Below are 17,543 nucleotides of genomic sequence, written 5' to 3' on the forward strand. Positions count from 1 at the left end.
GTGAAGGTATTTGAACCCATACAAGTGTTTGACAGTTTCAAATTCAGTTAACTACAATATCATTTAGACTACATTGCTTCTTATTTACAATGGTACCAGAAGAGATTTCCTTAAACACAGTATAGCAATCAAGATGCTAATTATATGTAGTCTACTAGAGACCTTGAGGGAAAAAAAATCCACATTAAAATGAAAAAGCCTTAGACTTTTAGAGGTGGGTTGTCCTTAGATAAAGTATAGTCCAATCTTACAAGTTTAAAGATGGGGAAAAAGCATACATATATGAGTAAGTATGGCACTCTCAAAGTCATAGTTGATAGCATAACAATAACTAAAACGTAGATATTCATATTTTTCCTTTAAGCCTAAGTCTTTCATATATGTCTGTAACATAAATTGCTGTAATTGGGCTTCTTGAATAATTACTCTTATAAGAAGGTACCATGATACTGAAACTACTGACTTTTCCTCACTATTCCTCAAACACCCATTTCTCTATTAAGACTGTGTCTTTGCCTATCTGTCCTTGTTCCTGAAATGTCTATTCCTCCACAAAATTTGCTCACTTTCGAAGGTCACTGCCTTCAGAAGACTCTATTGATTCCTGTGACAAATTAGTTACCTCTATTTCTATGCTTCAGTATTGACTTGTATTAATCATTTTTATAGCACTTAGAGGAATGTTTGAAATTTTAGTTTATGTATCTTTTCCCTTAAATTATGAGTTATTTATAGTCTTCTATATCTTTATATTCCATAATGCCTAGAATATAGTTAGGTTCTTAATATCATTTCTTAATTAATCAATTGATCTTTAGAAGAACTTTGAAGGTCTTACATTATTTTGCAGTAGTGAAACAGACTTTAATTGTTTAAACCATAATCTGATAAACAGAAATTCCTTTTGTAAAGTGGCCAGTTAGGACTGAGGCATGGAAAAAAAAAATAGCTTTCATGTTGAAGCATTCAACAAAAAAACATAGCTAACAGTTGTTTAGCACTTCCTCTGCAAAGCACTGTGCTGAGTGCTTTGCCATATATTATCTCATTTAAACTTCAAGAGACCCCCCCCTTCTGAAACCCCATTTTACAAATAGAGAAAATGAGGTTTAGAAAGGCTATGTACCATTTGACAGTGGGCCTATAACTACCACTAACAGAATTTTGAATTTTTCTACGTATTAAGTTACTACACATCAGAACAAACACATTTTAAAAAAAATATATAGCTTGTATGCCTAATGAGTTTTTCCTTGTCTTTTGTCCATCTACTCTCCTGTTATCTAACTAGCTTTTCTTAGTTTTACTCTATAAAAGAAATCAAATTGACTTACCTGAATTTCTACCGTTTTATGATTTTTGTAAATTTTGATAGCCGGTAATCTAGATGACAAAGCATCTTCTCCTTGCCATATTGACATCCCATTTACATCTGGCAGGTGGCACTTACCACTTTCACTGAAGCACATTTGAAAGACTGACTCAATTTCTGGACTTCTTCTAAAAGAGGTTTTATATTCTTGCCCACTGGGGAGAAAAAATAAACTGTTACATTTTGAAAAAGAGTTTGAAAATTGTATCATTGTATATTTTAAATCTTTTCCAAATAAAAATTACTGGTCCATTATTCATTAATAACATTGTCTTATTGTTGTTTGTGTTTTTCAGTTTGTTTTGGCCTCATTCTATATCACTTTTTGTTTTTTTAAAAGGACTGCAAAGAATATCTAGCATTTGGAACTAAAATGTAGATGAATAATATTTAGAAAATGTCACTTACACTGGGTTTTTGGGGTTTTGAGTAAAGATTTTGGTGATTTTTTTAGGTCAATAAGAAAGATAAATCAGTCAAGGCAAAAGTGAATGTGGTAGTAATTATTTCATTTGAGACCTTACAGTATGGTGTGTGTGTGTGTGTGTAACTGTAATTATTAGCCTTTTATATGTGTTCTAAACAATATCATTAAAAACTCACATGAGACCACAATGCAGTGCCATACCATACTCACCAGAATGGAACAAAAGAAAAAGCCAGATATTTTCAAGTATTGGTGAGGATACAGAGCAACCAGATTCTGCAATGGAAATATTAACATTGGTATAGCTACTTTGTAAAACATGTAATTTACCCATAACTCATTTACTTATGACGTAGTATTTACCCAACAGAAATAAGCACACATGTTCTTTAAAAGATATACTTGAATATTCTTGGCAGTACCATCTACATTTGTTCTAAAATGCAAACATTGACTATCAGCTATTGAACAGATAAATGAATGTGGTGTATTCACAAAATGAAATGCTATACTATATGCCATTAAAAGTAAGCCTATAAAATTACACACAAAAATAGAGATGAACTTTACATATATAATGTTAAGTCAAAGAACCCCGACCCCAAATAGTGCATCTCATATAAATCCATTGTATAAACTACAGGAACATTTATATAATGTAGTAAAACTGATCCATGCTATTAGAAGTTGAGTGAGTGGTTACTTTTGGCTAAGTGAAGTGACAGAAAAATTGAATGATGGGAGCTCTGGGTGTTAGTAATGTATCTATTGATTTGAGTGCTGTTTACAGAGGTATGCTCGGTTTGTGAAAATTCAATGAGTTGAACACTTATAGTGCATTTTTCATTATGTTATATGTACAGGTTGATGTATGTGAAAAACAAATAAATGGAAAGTCATTATATTCGTTTAACACATAGTTTTTTCCTATACTTGCTTTATAGTTCTCTTCTAAAGTACAGTTAAGCATTTTTGGAAGTTGGGTGCTATGTTGCTTGAGGGGGTTGCAGAAGGAATTAAAGGAGACATGTAAAATGTTCACTAGAAAGTTGCACTTATATTATAAATAAAGAATATACATTTTTCTTTAAATTTTTAGAAAACTTGGGTTATTTCTTTTCAGGCATTGATTTTTAAATTTTATTTCCAAACAGTTTTCAAGACATGTCTCACTATATCTCTTAAAAAGAAGGAAAAAAAAAAAAAGGGAAGATAATATTATCCTATACATTTGGAATATTTTGTAGCAGTTCTTTTCATTGTCAGAGAATTTAATTATAAGGAGAGTCCTGGTTTTTGTTAGTTTGGTAACTGTGTTTTACCGATATAGTTTGTGAATCTAATTTTCTTGTTTTTCTTAATAGGTGTGCAGTTCAACTTTCATACCTTTCATTTGGAAGACCATCATGACTACCTGCTTATCACAGAGAATGGTAGTTTTACTCAACCCTTGGCACGCCTGACCGGTTCAGAACTTCCTTCAACAATCAATGCTGGTCTCTATGGAAATTTCAGGGCTCAGTTGCGCTTCATTTCAGATTTTTCAATATCATATGAAGGGTTCAATATTACATTTGCTGGTAAGAAAATAGACAAATGGAAAGAGCTCTTTTGGTTTTTAAAAGGATGATCATAACTTATGTATGACAAAACAGAGAAAGCAAAATAACAGAAAAGAAGATAAACAGCAAAGAAATAGCTGTCAACAATTTTTTAAGAAAAGTTTGAAATACCTTGAAGAAATAAATTCCTTAATATCCACTAAAAGTACATTATTACATTTTTTAACTTGCCCTCCTGCAGAATTCTAAAATAAGGCAAAACTAGTTAAAATGCCTAGTGAGCTTAAAATGGAAATTCAAATATATATTTTAAAGTTTCAATTAGACAAAAATGAAATGTAAATTAAACCGGTGATATTCTAGTTGTATGTATCTTAGAAAAGACGTAGTTTACAGGCTAAGATTCAGATAAACTTAATTTATTCATTTGAAACTAGATGATCTAGAAATAAATTAATGTGGTCATTCTTTTACTCCAGAATACCTCATATATAGGCAACATTATGACTTGGATTTAAGAAAATAAAATTTATAAGACCAAAATGAATAAAATGTATTCCCATCAGTTAGAGTTCTACTCTCTAGTTAAATGGAATAGTGAGAAAATTAGTTATTTCTTAATAAAGAAACAATAAGTAAATTTTATGTCAACTTGCTAATGTTAAAATTGTAATATTATAAATATACATAAACATCATACAGATGCAGACCTTGTTCTTCAACTATTATTCTAGTATTCATATAGAAATACTTGTCTTATGTAATTTAGGTATTCCATAATGAATAATAAATGAGCATAAACAATTTTAAACTAGAATATTAAAAGTATGTCCAAATAAATTTTTTAAGCAATGTAATAATAGCTCATCAACATGAACAATTTATCTTGCTCTCCATTGCAATTATATCATAAGTGCATACCTGGGAAAATTTTTAGATAAGCTACTTTTTCTCAGGATAAATTATAATAAATTTATTATTATAAATTATAATATTGTTGTTTAATCAACTCTCTCATACTCTAAAGAGTATAAGCTGTTCATTTTCATTGCTCCAGGGAATTTTCTTGTACATATCTGTAATATAAAAATTTTCAATGTGTGAGCACTTCAGTCTTACAGAAACCTTTGCATCCTAAGTCAGGTGTTTTTTAAAATATAGATTTATTGAACTTGTATACTAGAGGCAAAAGAGCCTTTGTCATTTAGACTAAAACCATTAAGTGAAATGCATTTTCAAAGTGCAAACGGTTTCATTCCAAATGTTATGTTGTTTGAAAGTATACATCTATTATGCCATTATTATAAGTCAAAATGTATTAAATGGCAATGTTTTTAATTCAGAAGACAGAATATGAGATAAACAGCTACATTTTAAATTTATCACTGAGAAGGTGACATTTTCTCTTCTATATTGAATTTCCCACACGAAAGCATTCATTAAGTTGTTAGATCTTTAGCAAAAGAAGAAAATCATGTATGCCATTTGCATTTTTCTGTAATGATACATATAGTCACTTTTTAAATATATGACTAGATCTTAAAAGCATTCAGTTTGCAAACAGTAAGAATATACCCTAAAAGCGACTACTACTATCATAATTGTCATCCTCTTCTCTACTTAATTTACAGAATATAACCTCGAACCTTGCGAAGATCCAGGAATTCCTCAATATGGTAACAGAATTGGGTCCAACTTTGGGGTTGGTGACACTCTGACCTTCTCATGCTCATCAGGTTATCGACTGGAAGGGACATCAGAGATCATCTGTCTTGGTGGTGGCCGGCGAGTGTGGAGTGCACCTCTGCCAAGGTGTGTGGGTACGTGGTCAGCTGCTTTCATTTGCTTGTATGTGTAGTCACTGTTCATGGAGTTGCATGGTTATACACCCTTCGTTTTTTATAATCTGTTGAATTTCTTCATTTATTTCATATTAGTTATTTCAATTTTGTTTTCCACTTGGCAATCTGGGATACCTCAGTTAACTTCTCAACTTCTCCATTCAGGCAACCATGCTTCTAAATTTGTTTTCAGATGATAGGATAAGGAATGAATAGAAAGATGGATAGATGATGGTGCTAGATAGATTGGTAGGTAGATAGATGATAGATAGATAGATAGATAGATAGATAGATAGATAGATAGATAGATGATAGATGATCAGTAGAATGAATCATAGAGAGCTTACCAAAAATTTTTATGTTCTGTTGATAGATGATCTTCCATGACTTGTAATTGAAGTTATGACAATATTTTATAATTTAAAATTAACATGAATGAAAGATGATTACAAGGAAAAATGTGTCAAATAATAAGATAATTTAAGGGCAATCAACGTGGGTATTGACTCGATATGTACAATTTATATAATCTATTATTTAATATTAACATGGCAATTTATTTGAATAGCAATAATTAAAGTATTGAAAGAATAGCCATAATTAAAGTATTGAAAGTTTGGCTCCAACATCTCAACCCTTGGAAATTTGTAGAGAAAATGAAGGGATTTTTTTTATTAGGAATTAAGTCATTCCCTATTTAAATTAGGAAATAGAGAGGCAAGAATTTCTTTAGATCATCAGCTATTCAGGGGTTATCAGTACTTATTTTTATGATAGAACAAGATGCACATAGTCATTTTATAATTATTTTATAAAGCTATTAAAACTCAAAAGCATGTAATTTATAATTAATAAATTTAATTGCGGGTCACAGATCTGTAAATTATAATATGTTATAAAATCAGGCAATTAGATAAGTTTTTGATCTGTGGTTCAAGAACTTGTCCTTTTCTATGGAGGCCTCAGATGAAAATTAAATGAAGAGGATACCTTCTGTGTCTTTTTCAATATATTGTCCACTTCCTGTAGATCCCCAAATCAAGTCGAAAAATGATCTAGGTTAAAGTGGGTCTGAAAGCTTTCATAGTGATGAAATTGTTTTCACAGACCATATGAGTTATGTAACAGATAAGTTGATATGTAACAGATGAAACTTCTTTTCAGAAAAAATCACACGCTTTTATAGAAATGACATAAGAAATTATAGATGCTTAAAGCTGGAAAGTGATGCTCAGTCTCAAAACATCTTTTCCAGGAAGCTCCGTAAGGTGCAATCCTCCTGTTTTGTTTTTGTTTTTGTTTTTCCCTACTGCCAGATTTGGAATTCCCCTAATTATTAGATTGCCTCCATTCCATTTTTGTTTGATATGAATATTTTCGAAGCCCAATTAATGAGAACCTTGGAAATAGTCCAAGTAAGGGCTGCAGAGTGCCTGGGTTTACGTCCTAGTCATTTGATATTAGGTTAATATACTTTTCTAAACTTCATTTTTCTCATCTGCAAAATGGTTACAAGAGTAGCACCTAATTCATTGTTAAGAGTTGGAATTACAAGAGATTAGCTATGCCAGTGAGACAGTTAGTACACTCTCTAGAACATAGGAAGGATTTAGAATTTAGATGTTATTAAAACTCTTATTTTGAGTATAATCTGCTTTCTGTCCAGCCCATCAATCTACTTTATAATACCAATTATAGTAAGAAATTAATTGCATTTCATAAAACACTATGAGGTTCTAGTAGGCCCTTTCATATATTATCAGATTTATTCCTTACTACAATCCTGTTATTATTCCTCTCATTTTTCATCAGAAGAACCCGAGCCTTAGAATTAAATAACTTGCTCAAAATCGTGAAGGTTGTAAGTAGCAGAACCATGATTTGTATGCAGTCTTTCTCATTTGAAAACCCAACTTTTCCCCACAAATGGTTGTATCTCAAAATGGTCTAAGGAAAGGTGAATCTCAAAGGACTCTAAGTCATACAGAGTTAACTGATATTTTTTGCCCAAGGTACCACATACATACCAAGTGGTTACACAGGCTGTGAACAAATTCTTGCATGTATATTTTTAAGATTTACAATGGATTTATGAAAACCTGACTTTGTAAAAAAAGTAATTTGAAGTTAGTTTTGTTTTATTGTGTTTTTTGTTTGTTTGTTTGTTTAGAATAGCTTTATTCGTGCCTAAATCTTCAATGGGAAGGATGAAATAAAATCACACTGGGGGCAAATTTGGAAAGCAAAATTAGTGGGAATTTTTCCACCATTTCAAATTAGCTGTGCTTGCTTTTAAGCTTATTGAAATTTAAAATTAAGTCTGTTGACCTTAATAAATTCCGCTGCAGGTATACATTGAAGTTATAAAATGAAGAAAAATAATTCTTAGATAAAATGACTAAAAATTTTACTTCTCTAATTTTTAAAAACAAAATTTTCATTACTTTGCCTATGATTTAAAACAAATGTTTCTGGATTTCTGATTCCATATACAGATACATTTTTTTATATTAATATATATATATATTTTTTTTTTCTATTTTGTTATCTTTTTAAAGTTCACAGTCTTTGGTCATATAAAATGCACATGGCTTATAACTATTCATATGAACAGACCCAATTTTAGCAATGTGAGTTTATTTGGGCAAGTTTTATTTCTTCTTAGATTCTTTATACATTTTATTTCATATATCTCTAATGCCAATTTTTCATTCCATATTAGCTTAAAAACCACTATTTAGTCAGCTTAGCCAGCCTCATAGGAAACTTATGTTATAATGGTGAAATTACAAGTAGGTTGTATTTCAAGTTTGCCTCTGTTTTAGTTATTTGGAATCTGATGATCTTTCCTTGGCATAGGTTGCAAATGGTGGAGACATTCCCAGAGCAAATAACAGATGAGGTTTTAAATTTTATCAAGGGTAAAACTAATACCAACATTTACTAAAATGACTTATGTATACATAGATTATATAAGAAGTTATCTGACAGTAAGGCAACTGTTAAAGCTAATTTTGGAAACTTACTTTTTTGTTCATTTTTCTTTGTTTATGCGTGTTTAATTTTGATTCAGTTTAGTGTATAAGTTGGTTGATGTCTTTAAGTGTCTGTTGGTAGAATTTGGTCAAAATTATCTTACTTCTGGATGTTAGATGGGTAATGAGTAACATTTTTGTTTAAGCAATTTTCTGAGTAACCTCTGTGTTTACATTTTAAGGTGGTATATCAACAAAGATTAAAATATAATAATACCATATTATAGTCTGTACACTCTATAATGGATTATATCATGTAGTATCTCATCCCAAAAATCTTCCAGTGCTATGAATGTAGGTTTAGCATAGCTATCTGTGAAGACACAATGTCTATAAAAAACTCAAGGTTGCACACAGACTTAGGGACAGAGCCTTGACTGTCATCATATTCTGAGCCCCAGGATTGTGCTTGGTTCAGTGACGCACCTTTGTCTTTTACTGAAAGCTTCAAAAAGTTGGGAGGAAATCTGGCCTTAATAATAGTTGACTTATGGCTTCAGATAATTCCTTATACTGTCCTCTGTTTCATCTGGGGAAAACTTCTTCAGCCACAACTCAGTTATCCAGAGTTACTTACGTACAGGCAGATTTATAGAGGCAGGCAAAGAATCTTGATAGAAGTCAAGAGCATACCTCCCTCTCAGAAGCAGAAATTCTTCTCCCTAAGTAGTAGTGTCTATATCAGGCACATAGCTCATATTTACACTCCAGGGTTTTCTAAGCTGTGTGACCTTTGGGAAGTGGTTCAGATCTTTTCCCTGCCAAGTTTCCTCAAAAGTAAAATGTGAATAATCACATTCGTGATGCAAGATAGCTTATAGATCTAAGCATTGAAGGACGTATAAATCACTTAATGCACTGCACAACACATGACTCTTGCACAGCAAACTTCAGTCCCTTTTCCAAATGTGCTGCAACTGTCTCCAATGCTATATATTTAATTTTCCTGAGAGTCACAATGTAAGATTGCAGTGAGAAGTGATTTTCACAAACCAGCAGGAGAGGAAAGAGTAGAAGAGAGAAGGAGATAAAAAAGTTTGAAGGTTCTATCAGCAGCTAAGTAATTCTCATATATAATTTCATTTACTACTTAGAGATGAAGCTAAAAGTTTTACCTTTAAAAAATACATATGTATTATTGTTTTACATTTTGGAAAAGAAATATAATTAACAAGTAAAATGATATTTTAGTAAAGATTCTTTATGTTTAAGTGATTGTCCTGGAGAGCCGTGTTTCTATGGAAATGAATATCTGGTCACCTTTTTAAGTGGCAACCAAAAAGCCAAAAGAAAAACAACTGCAACACAAAAAAGGCTAAGAAAGTTGATTACTTTTAAAATAAGAAACACTGTCTTGTTTTTGTTCAAGAAATAAGTACCTGATTTCCTTTTGTGAAGTTCACATTACAAAAGCACCAGCATTTCCATTGTAATATTTTGAAATCAAGAAAAAGCTTGCATGCCTTCACTCAGCCTCCAAATAAACCAGAAACCAAGCCAGGTCATGCTGCATATAAACAAGGAGCTAATGAAAGGGATGTCTGGAAATAGATTTGAAAGTTAAATATTAGTAATGATTTGTTTTTAGGCAGGATTCTACACATTTAAGAAGCCCACACATTTTGATGTCATTTTAAAAACATTAATCCATTCATCCTCGAAGTCCCCCATTTAACACATTTAATTCTGTTTCTAATTTTATGTATTATTAATTTTTTATCTGACTTTAGACAAATAACAACATCTTGCTTTAATCATAAATCAAATAAAAAAATGAAAACTACATGGCACATCTATGTATCTTTCTCACCTTTATGACTTTTTAGATGATATATGCTGATCAGTATTTATTATTTAGTTTAAAAATAAATGTTAATAGGGGAAATAGGGTATAGCATATATGAGGGCTCTCTGTACTATCATTGTAATTTCTCTATAAATCTAAAACTAATCTAAAATGAAAAAAATATTAAAAATTAAAAAAAAAATGAAGGAGACAAAAAGAGTCCCTGGTAGAAATTGAGTATTCGGAATATGAAGAATCAGTGCACATTTCCCATTTAACGGAACTGCATTGAGGACTATGAGCCTAAACTCTTCTCATTAATTTTGGATTTTTAAACAGATGGATTAATTGAGAGCCTTTTATAATATAACGAGTTTATTAGTAGATAAGCTTCTAAACTTTATTATACTGTAGGTGACAAGTGAATACATGCTGTTTTATCTGATGGCTATGAGCTCCTTGAAGGTGGAGGCTGGATCTTAGTTATCTTTGTGCTTCCTGTGTGTCCACCATTAACTTTAGCATGTCACAGAAGCTCATTCTGAGCATAAGACAGTATAAAGCTAATTTACCATGTGATCATAATAAACCAAGTTAATCAGAGTAGACCTATCCATAGAGGGATTTACTCACAGGATACTTTCATTGAAATGATCTGTTGTTAATAGTTTCAAATTTCTTTGGACAAAATGTTTTAAAATTTTATGATGACTTAAAATAGCAGACTCCTAAAAACACCTTTTTCCCCATACATGACCTCGTGCTCTGACTATAAATCTTGTTGCAAGCCAAAATTTGCCTGCTACTTGGAATAGAGTTAATTTTCAGATTATAAAGGGGATAGAGAAATCTTTAAAGAGTTGAGTTACAGAGCAGGTGCAAAAAGTGGAATATTTGTTGATATCCATGCTTCAGGGTCATGTCGTTGAAGATATTGCAATAGTGAGGGTCTCGCACCAGAAAGAATTACAAAAATACCAAAGAAACTTGCTCTCTCTGCAGTCTCTGAATGACTGCTTCCTGGTCCTGTGGAGAATATGCCCAAATTCAGAAATACTCTTCTTTCATCTGTGTCTAATAAACTTAACCTAGGCACATTGGAAAATATGCTGCAAAAAAGGGAAGTGATTAGAGTTATAAGTATTGTTTTAAAGAAAAATAAATGTGGTAATATCAATTTTGAAAGCATGCAGTTCATCAACTTTGTCATTTGACAAACTAATTTTGGCTTTTAGCTTTATATATCTTTACTAAATGGAAGGTGACTGGTCCCTAGTACATATTAGTGACTGAAAAGAGATATTTTACCTGAGATAATAATAAAAGCTTATATTTGCTGTGTGTTTACTATATGCCTGGTGTGGTCTTATGAAATAAGGACACTGAGGCATGGGAAGATTAAGTAATTTTCCCTAGGAGAATAAATTAACAGTATTTTTATTCGAAGCAGGTTATATTGGGAGCAAATTTTCGCTATATTCAATTGTGAGACATAAAGAATAAAAGTGTTAAGTAAGCCAGTGTGGTTCTGATATTCTGTACATATTCCCAGACTGGTTCTTGCTCACAACAGTGACATCTGTGGCTCTCAGGAAATACTATCATTTGGCAGCATACATAACTAGAGGAGATAATTAAATGTTATTACTACTTGTAACTGAATTAGATTTTGATGCCGTGTCTCAGGAGAGGGTAGGATTTAATTGAAGTTGCAATAGACCAACAGTACCTAAAAGCCTTTTGAAACTAAGAAGAAAGGTCATTGTCACATTAGGCAAATAGATTTTAAAATTACTACTTCTAATTCTATGTTTTTATAAAGTCCATGTGTCTATTCATTACTGTATAATGTATATACCATTTTTTTCTCATTTCAGCCTTATAATACTGAAAATAATACCCCAAAATATGTATGTCAGTACAGAGGTTGATTTCTAATAAATGGTTTTGTTTGTCATGTGGTAATACACTTAGCTAAGATATATTCAAATAAACGTAGGGCTTTGAAAGCAGACAAAAGAACATCGGAACAGATTAGAACTATCAGTTAGTAACAGTGCATTGTACTAAGGATCCAGGTAGCCTTAAAATTCAGCAGCACTAATGGGGTTAGGTTTAGGGTGAGTCCAGGAGAGTAGGACTGTGATTATTCTGCCTAGTAAATACATTCAGCCCCTAACCAAGGACATGCAATAAAATGAATTTTATTTTTTTCATCATTATTTCTGTTTTTAGCTGTTTTCTCTTCAGCTCAAGCTTATCAATCTCAAATCCAGATCTTTCACTGCAGGATAAAGCAGCTGAAGTCATCCTTCTTTGTTTATTATACCAACAGTTGCCATGGAAATAATATAATGTTATAAAATAAGCATCCTAAGTTAAATCCAGAATCAAGAAGGGACGTGTAGGTCAGGTATGAGAGAGTGTGATTTTTTTAAATAAACAATAGCCTTGGTAATCATAAAAAATGTCAAGGTAAATTGCTGAGAAAACACAGAGGAAAATGAACATAGAGCTTTAGGAAATTATTTGAAAAATTTAAATATTGCCCTTCAAGCAGGTATTTTAGAAAAAAGGAGTTATGGAATTATTGAACCTCCCACAAACTAAATTTCTCAGTATAAGCCATTTTTTTTACATGTCCACATTATAGCTCAGTGCTCTCTTTGTAGCTCTGTTTGACTCCCAGTTCAGTTATTGGTATGCTCAATGTGTAGGTAACATTTTTCTCTTCATATATTTTAATCAGTCTACAAGGACTCTGTTTCAAAAGGTGATGGATAGTTTTTATTTCATGCATTTTACTATACCTATCTGAATTTGCACTAGTTAATGTTTTGTTACACTTGGCTACAGAATCGTGCAGGCATAAAATATCAAACTTTTCCTATCATGTAAAATTGGACTCTCAACTGAATCTGATCACTATTTTCTAACAGAAATTTTGATTCTTTTTTTTCCTCCAAACATTGTTTTATTTTTCTGATAATATGAGATAATTTCCACTCTTTCAACCATGGTATTTGAAACCACTTGATGTTCTTTACCTGTGTAACACACTATACAATGTTTTACCACCATGTCAGTATTTCCTGTTTGTCAAAGAAAACCTTTTTCTACTTTGAAAATGTGTAGAAAAATTCTCGGATTATGTATGGTCTAGGCTCCACAGGCCACCTTATGCCAAATTCCTTTTTCGTCTAATAACATGTTCATTTGAGATTTAATCCATGGTAATTGAAAAGACATCTGCCTTCTTCCTTCTAAATGAGGACAAATAAAAACTATTAGCAAATTATATAAAACTACAAACCCCCACCACTTTCCTGCTCAGATCCTCTCCTCTCCTACCTACCTGCAACCCAAGCATTCTTCCCCAGCAAACAAGATCACTGCAGTAGTCAGCTGTGATCACTAATGATGTTGTGTATTACCCTCAGGTATGTGGACTTAAAACAAAAGGTTGATATCCACTGAGGAAGAGAATAATATTAGAGTGAGGTTCCTTGCAATCCACATTTTCTTGTCACCTTGGAAAACATCAATATGCCGTTATAGATTTTTGTCTCAGGTACAATTGAAATGTGTCATCACTGGCTCCATCATGTTTTGTTTCCTTACTTTCGTTTTCCTGATCCCTTCCTCTGAAACGTCCTCATTTGATTATATTTTATTTATTGATCTCACAATGCCTTTCTCATTAAAGTAAAATCAATGAAATGTACAAAGAAATACCTGAAGAAAATCAAGCAGGAATAAAGATGACATGCAAATCGTTGAGGCTTTATGAGCATAGGGAGATTTGTCAGTTTTTGGTTAGTTGAAACTAAACACCCTAGATATAGAGATCACGTCTTTGAAGAATTTTCAGCCATTTAGTAGTCTGACAAAAGAGCTATAATGGAGAAGAGAAGAGATATAACATTGTCAGTGCTCATCATGTACATGGCAGCATGCCTGGCTATAAGTTTTTTTTTCTATTTACCCCTTACGATGATCTTATTAGGTGAGTATTAATATTTTCACTTTTCATATTGAGAAAGCATTGCTCAGAGAGGTGAAATGATTCACATTGAGTGTCACAGGTACTAAGTATAGATTTATATATCTTCCAAACCTCATAGTCCATATTCTTTTGTTCATACTTTGTTTGAATTTTTCCAGGGTTGTAATAATGCCACATATTTAAGTTGCATGAATTTTGAAAAGCATATTGCCATTCTATGAACATTATTTGTTTTTATTTTCAGGGAGAGATGAAAATGTTTGGAGGACTAAAAATAAAATTATAGAATTTGCCAAAAATAGTTTCCTTCAAGTTATTAACTTAATTTTTAGGATAAGTGTTTCTATGATATTCAATTTATTCCAGATTTTAAAAGGCTTTTAAGAAACTTTTTATTCAAGTTATATGTGTTTTCCATAGAAATAGTAATGAAAATAACAAGAATCAAATTTCAATGAACATTGTGATATGATCTAGTAAGGGTTAGAATTATCCTTTTCTTTATACATGAGTGATGATATAAAATTGAACACTTTCAAAAACTTTAATATCTATCGTTTGGTGTTTTCTTTCTTAAGAACATGCCCTCTTCACTCTCCAAAAGAAATGTTGTTTATATTAATGGATCAGGGTTTTCTCATTAAGCTCTCTGACATTTTAGCTTTGGGACACTTTAAACTCGGCCGTTTGAAATTTAGTATTCATTCATTCATTCAGTCAGTCATCTTTTAACTTATCAAACTTAGAAGGACAACATGTTTGGCATGTTGTGCTAGATGATGGTGATATAACAAAATTAATTAGATGTTCGCAATTATTTTATTAGGACATATTGATAGGTTTTATATATTTATCTAATGTACCAACCACTCCCCCCCCACCCCAAATTAAATCACTACAATTTAACAAACATTTAGTGAGCACTGAGTTGGATGACAAAGGTGAAAATATAAGCATACTATCTCAGCAAGGATCTCCTACTCTGTTATAAGGGGAAATAAATACCTAAGATTAATTATGACATCATGAGATGAGAATGAAAAATATAACATAACAGAGAAGGATAACAATGTTTTTTTCTGGGAAGATAGGGAACAGCCTTTCAAAAATGATATATTTGTAAAAACAAGCTAGATTTTGCCAAATAGAAAAAGGAGGAGGAGGCTCCATAGGCAAAGGATATAACAACGTAAGTCAAATAGGTAAACTTAATGTGTCTACAAAATCTGTTCTGGGTTCACTCTTTTTTGTGTCCCTGTTCAATTATAGGTATGGTCAATGTGAAGCGAACATTTTCTTTTTTCTGCTTTTCAATCGATTTATGAAGGCCACATTTCCTACAATGATAGTTTTTATTTCATGTAATTTTCTGTGTTGTTCAGAAGTCTTTGTATATATTTTATTAGAATTGATATATTAATAAGTGGCAACTCTAATATTTCAAAGGGTACAGTATCTGGACTTGGGGAAAAGACACTGTAGCTTCAAATCATGGCTTCACAATTTAGTTGTTATAATATGTTGGACAAGATATTTAAGTCCTCCGATCCTCATTTGTAAAATAGAGCTACAATTTTTTTTTAAATGTTTAAATTTATTGAGTTTTTACTATGGCCAGGCACTGTGCTAAATGAATTACATATACATTCAATCTTCTTAGCAAGTATGTTGTAGAAAAGTATCATAATTTCTATTTTACAGATGAGACCAATGAGGCATAGAAAAGTTACTTAAGTAGTCCCCTGCACAAAATAACACAATGTGTCATTGCCTGACTTTTACATTGTTATAAAGAGGTCCTGCTTATTCAGCATGAATTCAGAAAAGAATGAGTTTAAATTCCTTCTTTTACATACAGACCAAATTAGAAAGTCTACTCTATCTTCGAGAAACCTGAAGCTGAAAACACAACAGTCGTCACTGCTTGGTGCTATAGCACATGAGGTGGACAAAATGAGAGTCAGAGTTTGAATAATAATCTTGTATACTATGTTACGGAGTAACAGATACCCAGTAAGATGTTTTAGGCTAGGAATAATATGGTAAAATTTACATTTTTCAAGATCTTTCAGATATTTACATGTATGGATGAGGATCTGGGTTTCTCTAGCTTTGGTATGCTCTACTGAATTTAAGGAAATCCAGGTGGAAGGAGTTCTAGTATCCTATATATAAGTTCATGGAGCAGAGCAGTAAAATTGGAGAGGAGGGAGAAATTTTAAAAACTAAAGAATATTTGTGCTAGAGATCTTCAGAATGTTTAATTACAAACTCCTCCTTCATTTCTTCAAGTTACATGCAACAGCAGTTATTGCCTAGTAAGATCCTACTGGATCTTAGTAAAATATCTCTAATTCAGTAAAATATCTCTAATTCAGAGGCAGATTCTTGGCTTCCCAAGCAGAATTCACAGAACCCCTCTTATTTATGCTCTTCTACTACTTTTATATCATAGCCAGATCTCAGACTGTTCCAAGAACTAACCTCCTCTTGAGTATACCACATAGAGAGAAAAAGAAGAAATACTACTCTGATGCCAGGGTCTCCAGCTCCAGACAGAGGAGGATTCCAAATGAATACACAATCTGGAAATCATGGGAGAGGTCCAGGCTGAGAAAAAATTTACAGGTTTTCATCATATAGATGCTAATTGAAAGCCATGAGATTGGATGAGATAAGCAAGGGAATAAGTGTAGCCTGAAAAGAAGCCAAGCCCTGGGCCTTGCCAATGTTTAGAAATGTGGGAGATTAAAAAAAGAACCAGCAAAGGAGACTGAAAAGAAGGATTTTGGAATGTAGGAGAAAAACAAGTAGAAACTGATGTCCTAGAAGCTAAGTGAAGATTTTGGTGGAGAAGAAGTGATCCCTACCCCAAAGGCTGTGGACAGGTTAAGTACCAGGAGGAGTGTGAATATGCACAGCAATGTTGAAGTCACTGGTGAGCTTCTCAAATGCAGTTGCAGTGACGTGACAGGGTGAAAGTTTGAGAAAATAAGAGGAGAATTACAGAATGAATCTAGACAACTCCTCTGAGGAGTTTTGCTGAAAAGATCTGTGTAATAAAGTGGTAGCTGGAGGGGAATGTTGGATCAAGAGAGTTTTTTCCCCCAACTTTTAATGCTAAAATTTTTAAAGTATGCTCCAAACACAAAATAATAGGATGTCCATTTAGATACCATCGAGATTTAACAATTCTTGAACTCTTTCCATATTTGTTTTCAATTATTTTTTCTGCAACGTTCAAAAATACATTGCAGGTATCAGATATTTCACCCCAGAATATTTGAATACCCATTTCTAAAAATAATGCCATTCTCCTACATAATTGTAATACCATTATCACACCTGACATTATTTAAAACCCAGTCCTAGTCAAATTTCCATAAATTTTCCTCCAAAAGATTTTTTTATAGCTTTTCTTTTTTTCCAAAATACGATTCAAATCAAGTTTCAGGCTTATATTTGGATATTATATTTCAGGATATATATTCAGGCTTAGTCTTTTTTTTTTTTT

At 32.1% G+C, this 17,543-nt stretch overlaps 1 protein-coding gene across 1 annotated transcript in view; it reads left to right on the forward strand.

Moving 5' to 3' along the window:
- The window catches only part of CSMD3 (CUB and Sushi multiple domains 3), a 1,005,898-nt gene that overhangs the window by 652,040 nt on the left and 336,315 nt on the right, over positions 1-17,543 (forward strand). The window contains exons 21-22 of the mRNA XM_039853604.1: positions 3,164-3,379; positions 4,993-5,181. Of these exons, the coding sequence (XP_039709538.1) occupies positions 3,164-3,379; positions 4,993-5,181 (405 nt within the window). The remainder of the gene's footprint in view (positions 1-3,163; positions 3,380-4,992; positions 5,182-17,543) is intronic.

The sequence above is a fragment of the Pteropus medius genome, unplaced genomic scaffold, assembly GCF_902729225.1.
Source record: "Pteropus medius unplaced genomic scaffold, Ma_sr-lr_union100, whole genome shotgun sequence".
In the NCBI taxonomy this organism is placed as follows: Eukaryota; Metazoa; Chordata; class Mammalia; order Chiroptera; family Pteropodidae; genus Pteropus; species Pteropus medius.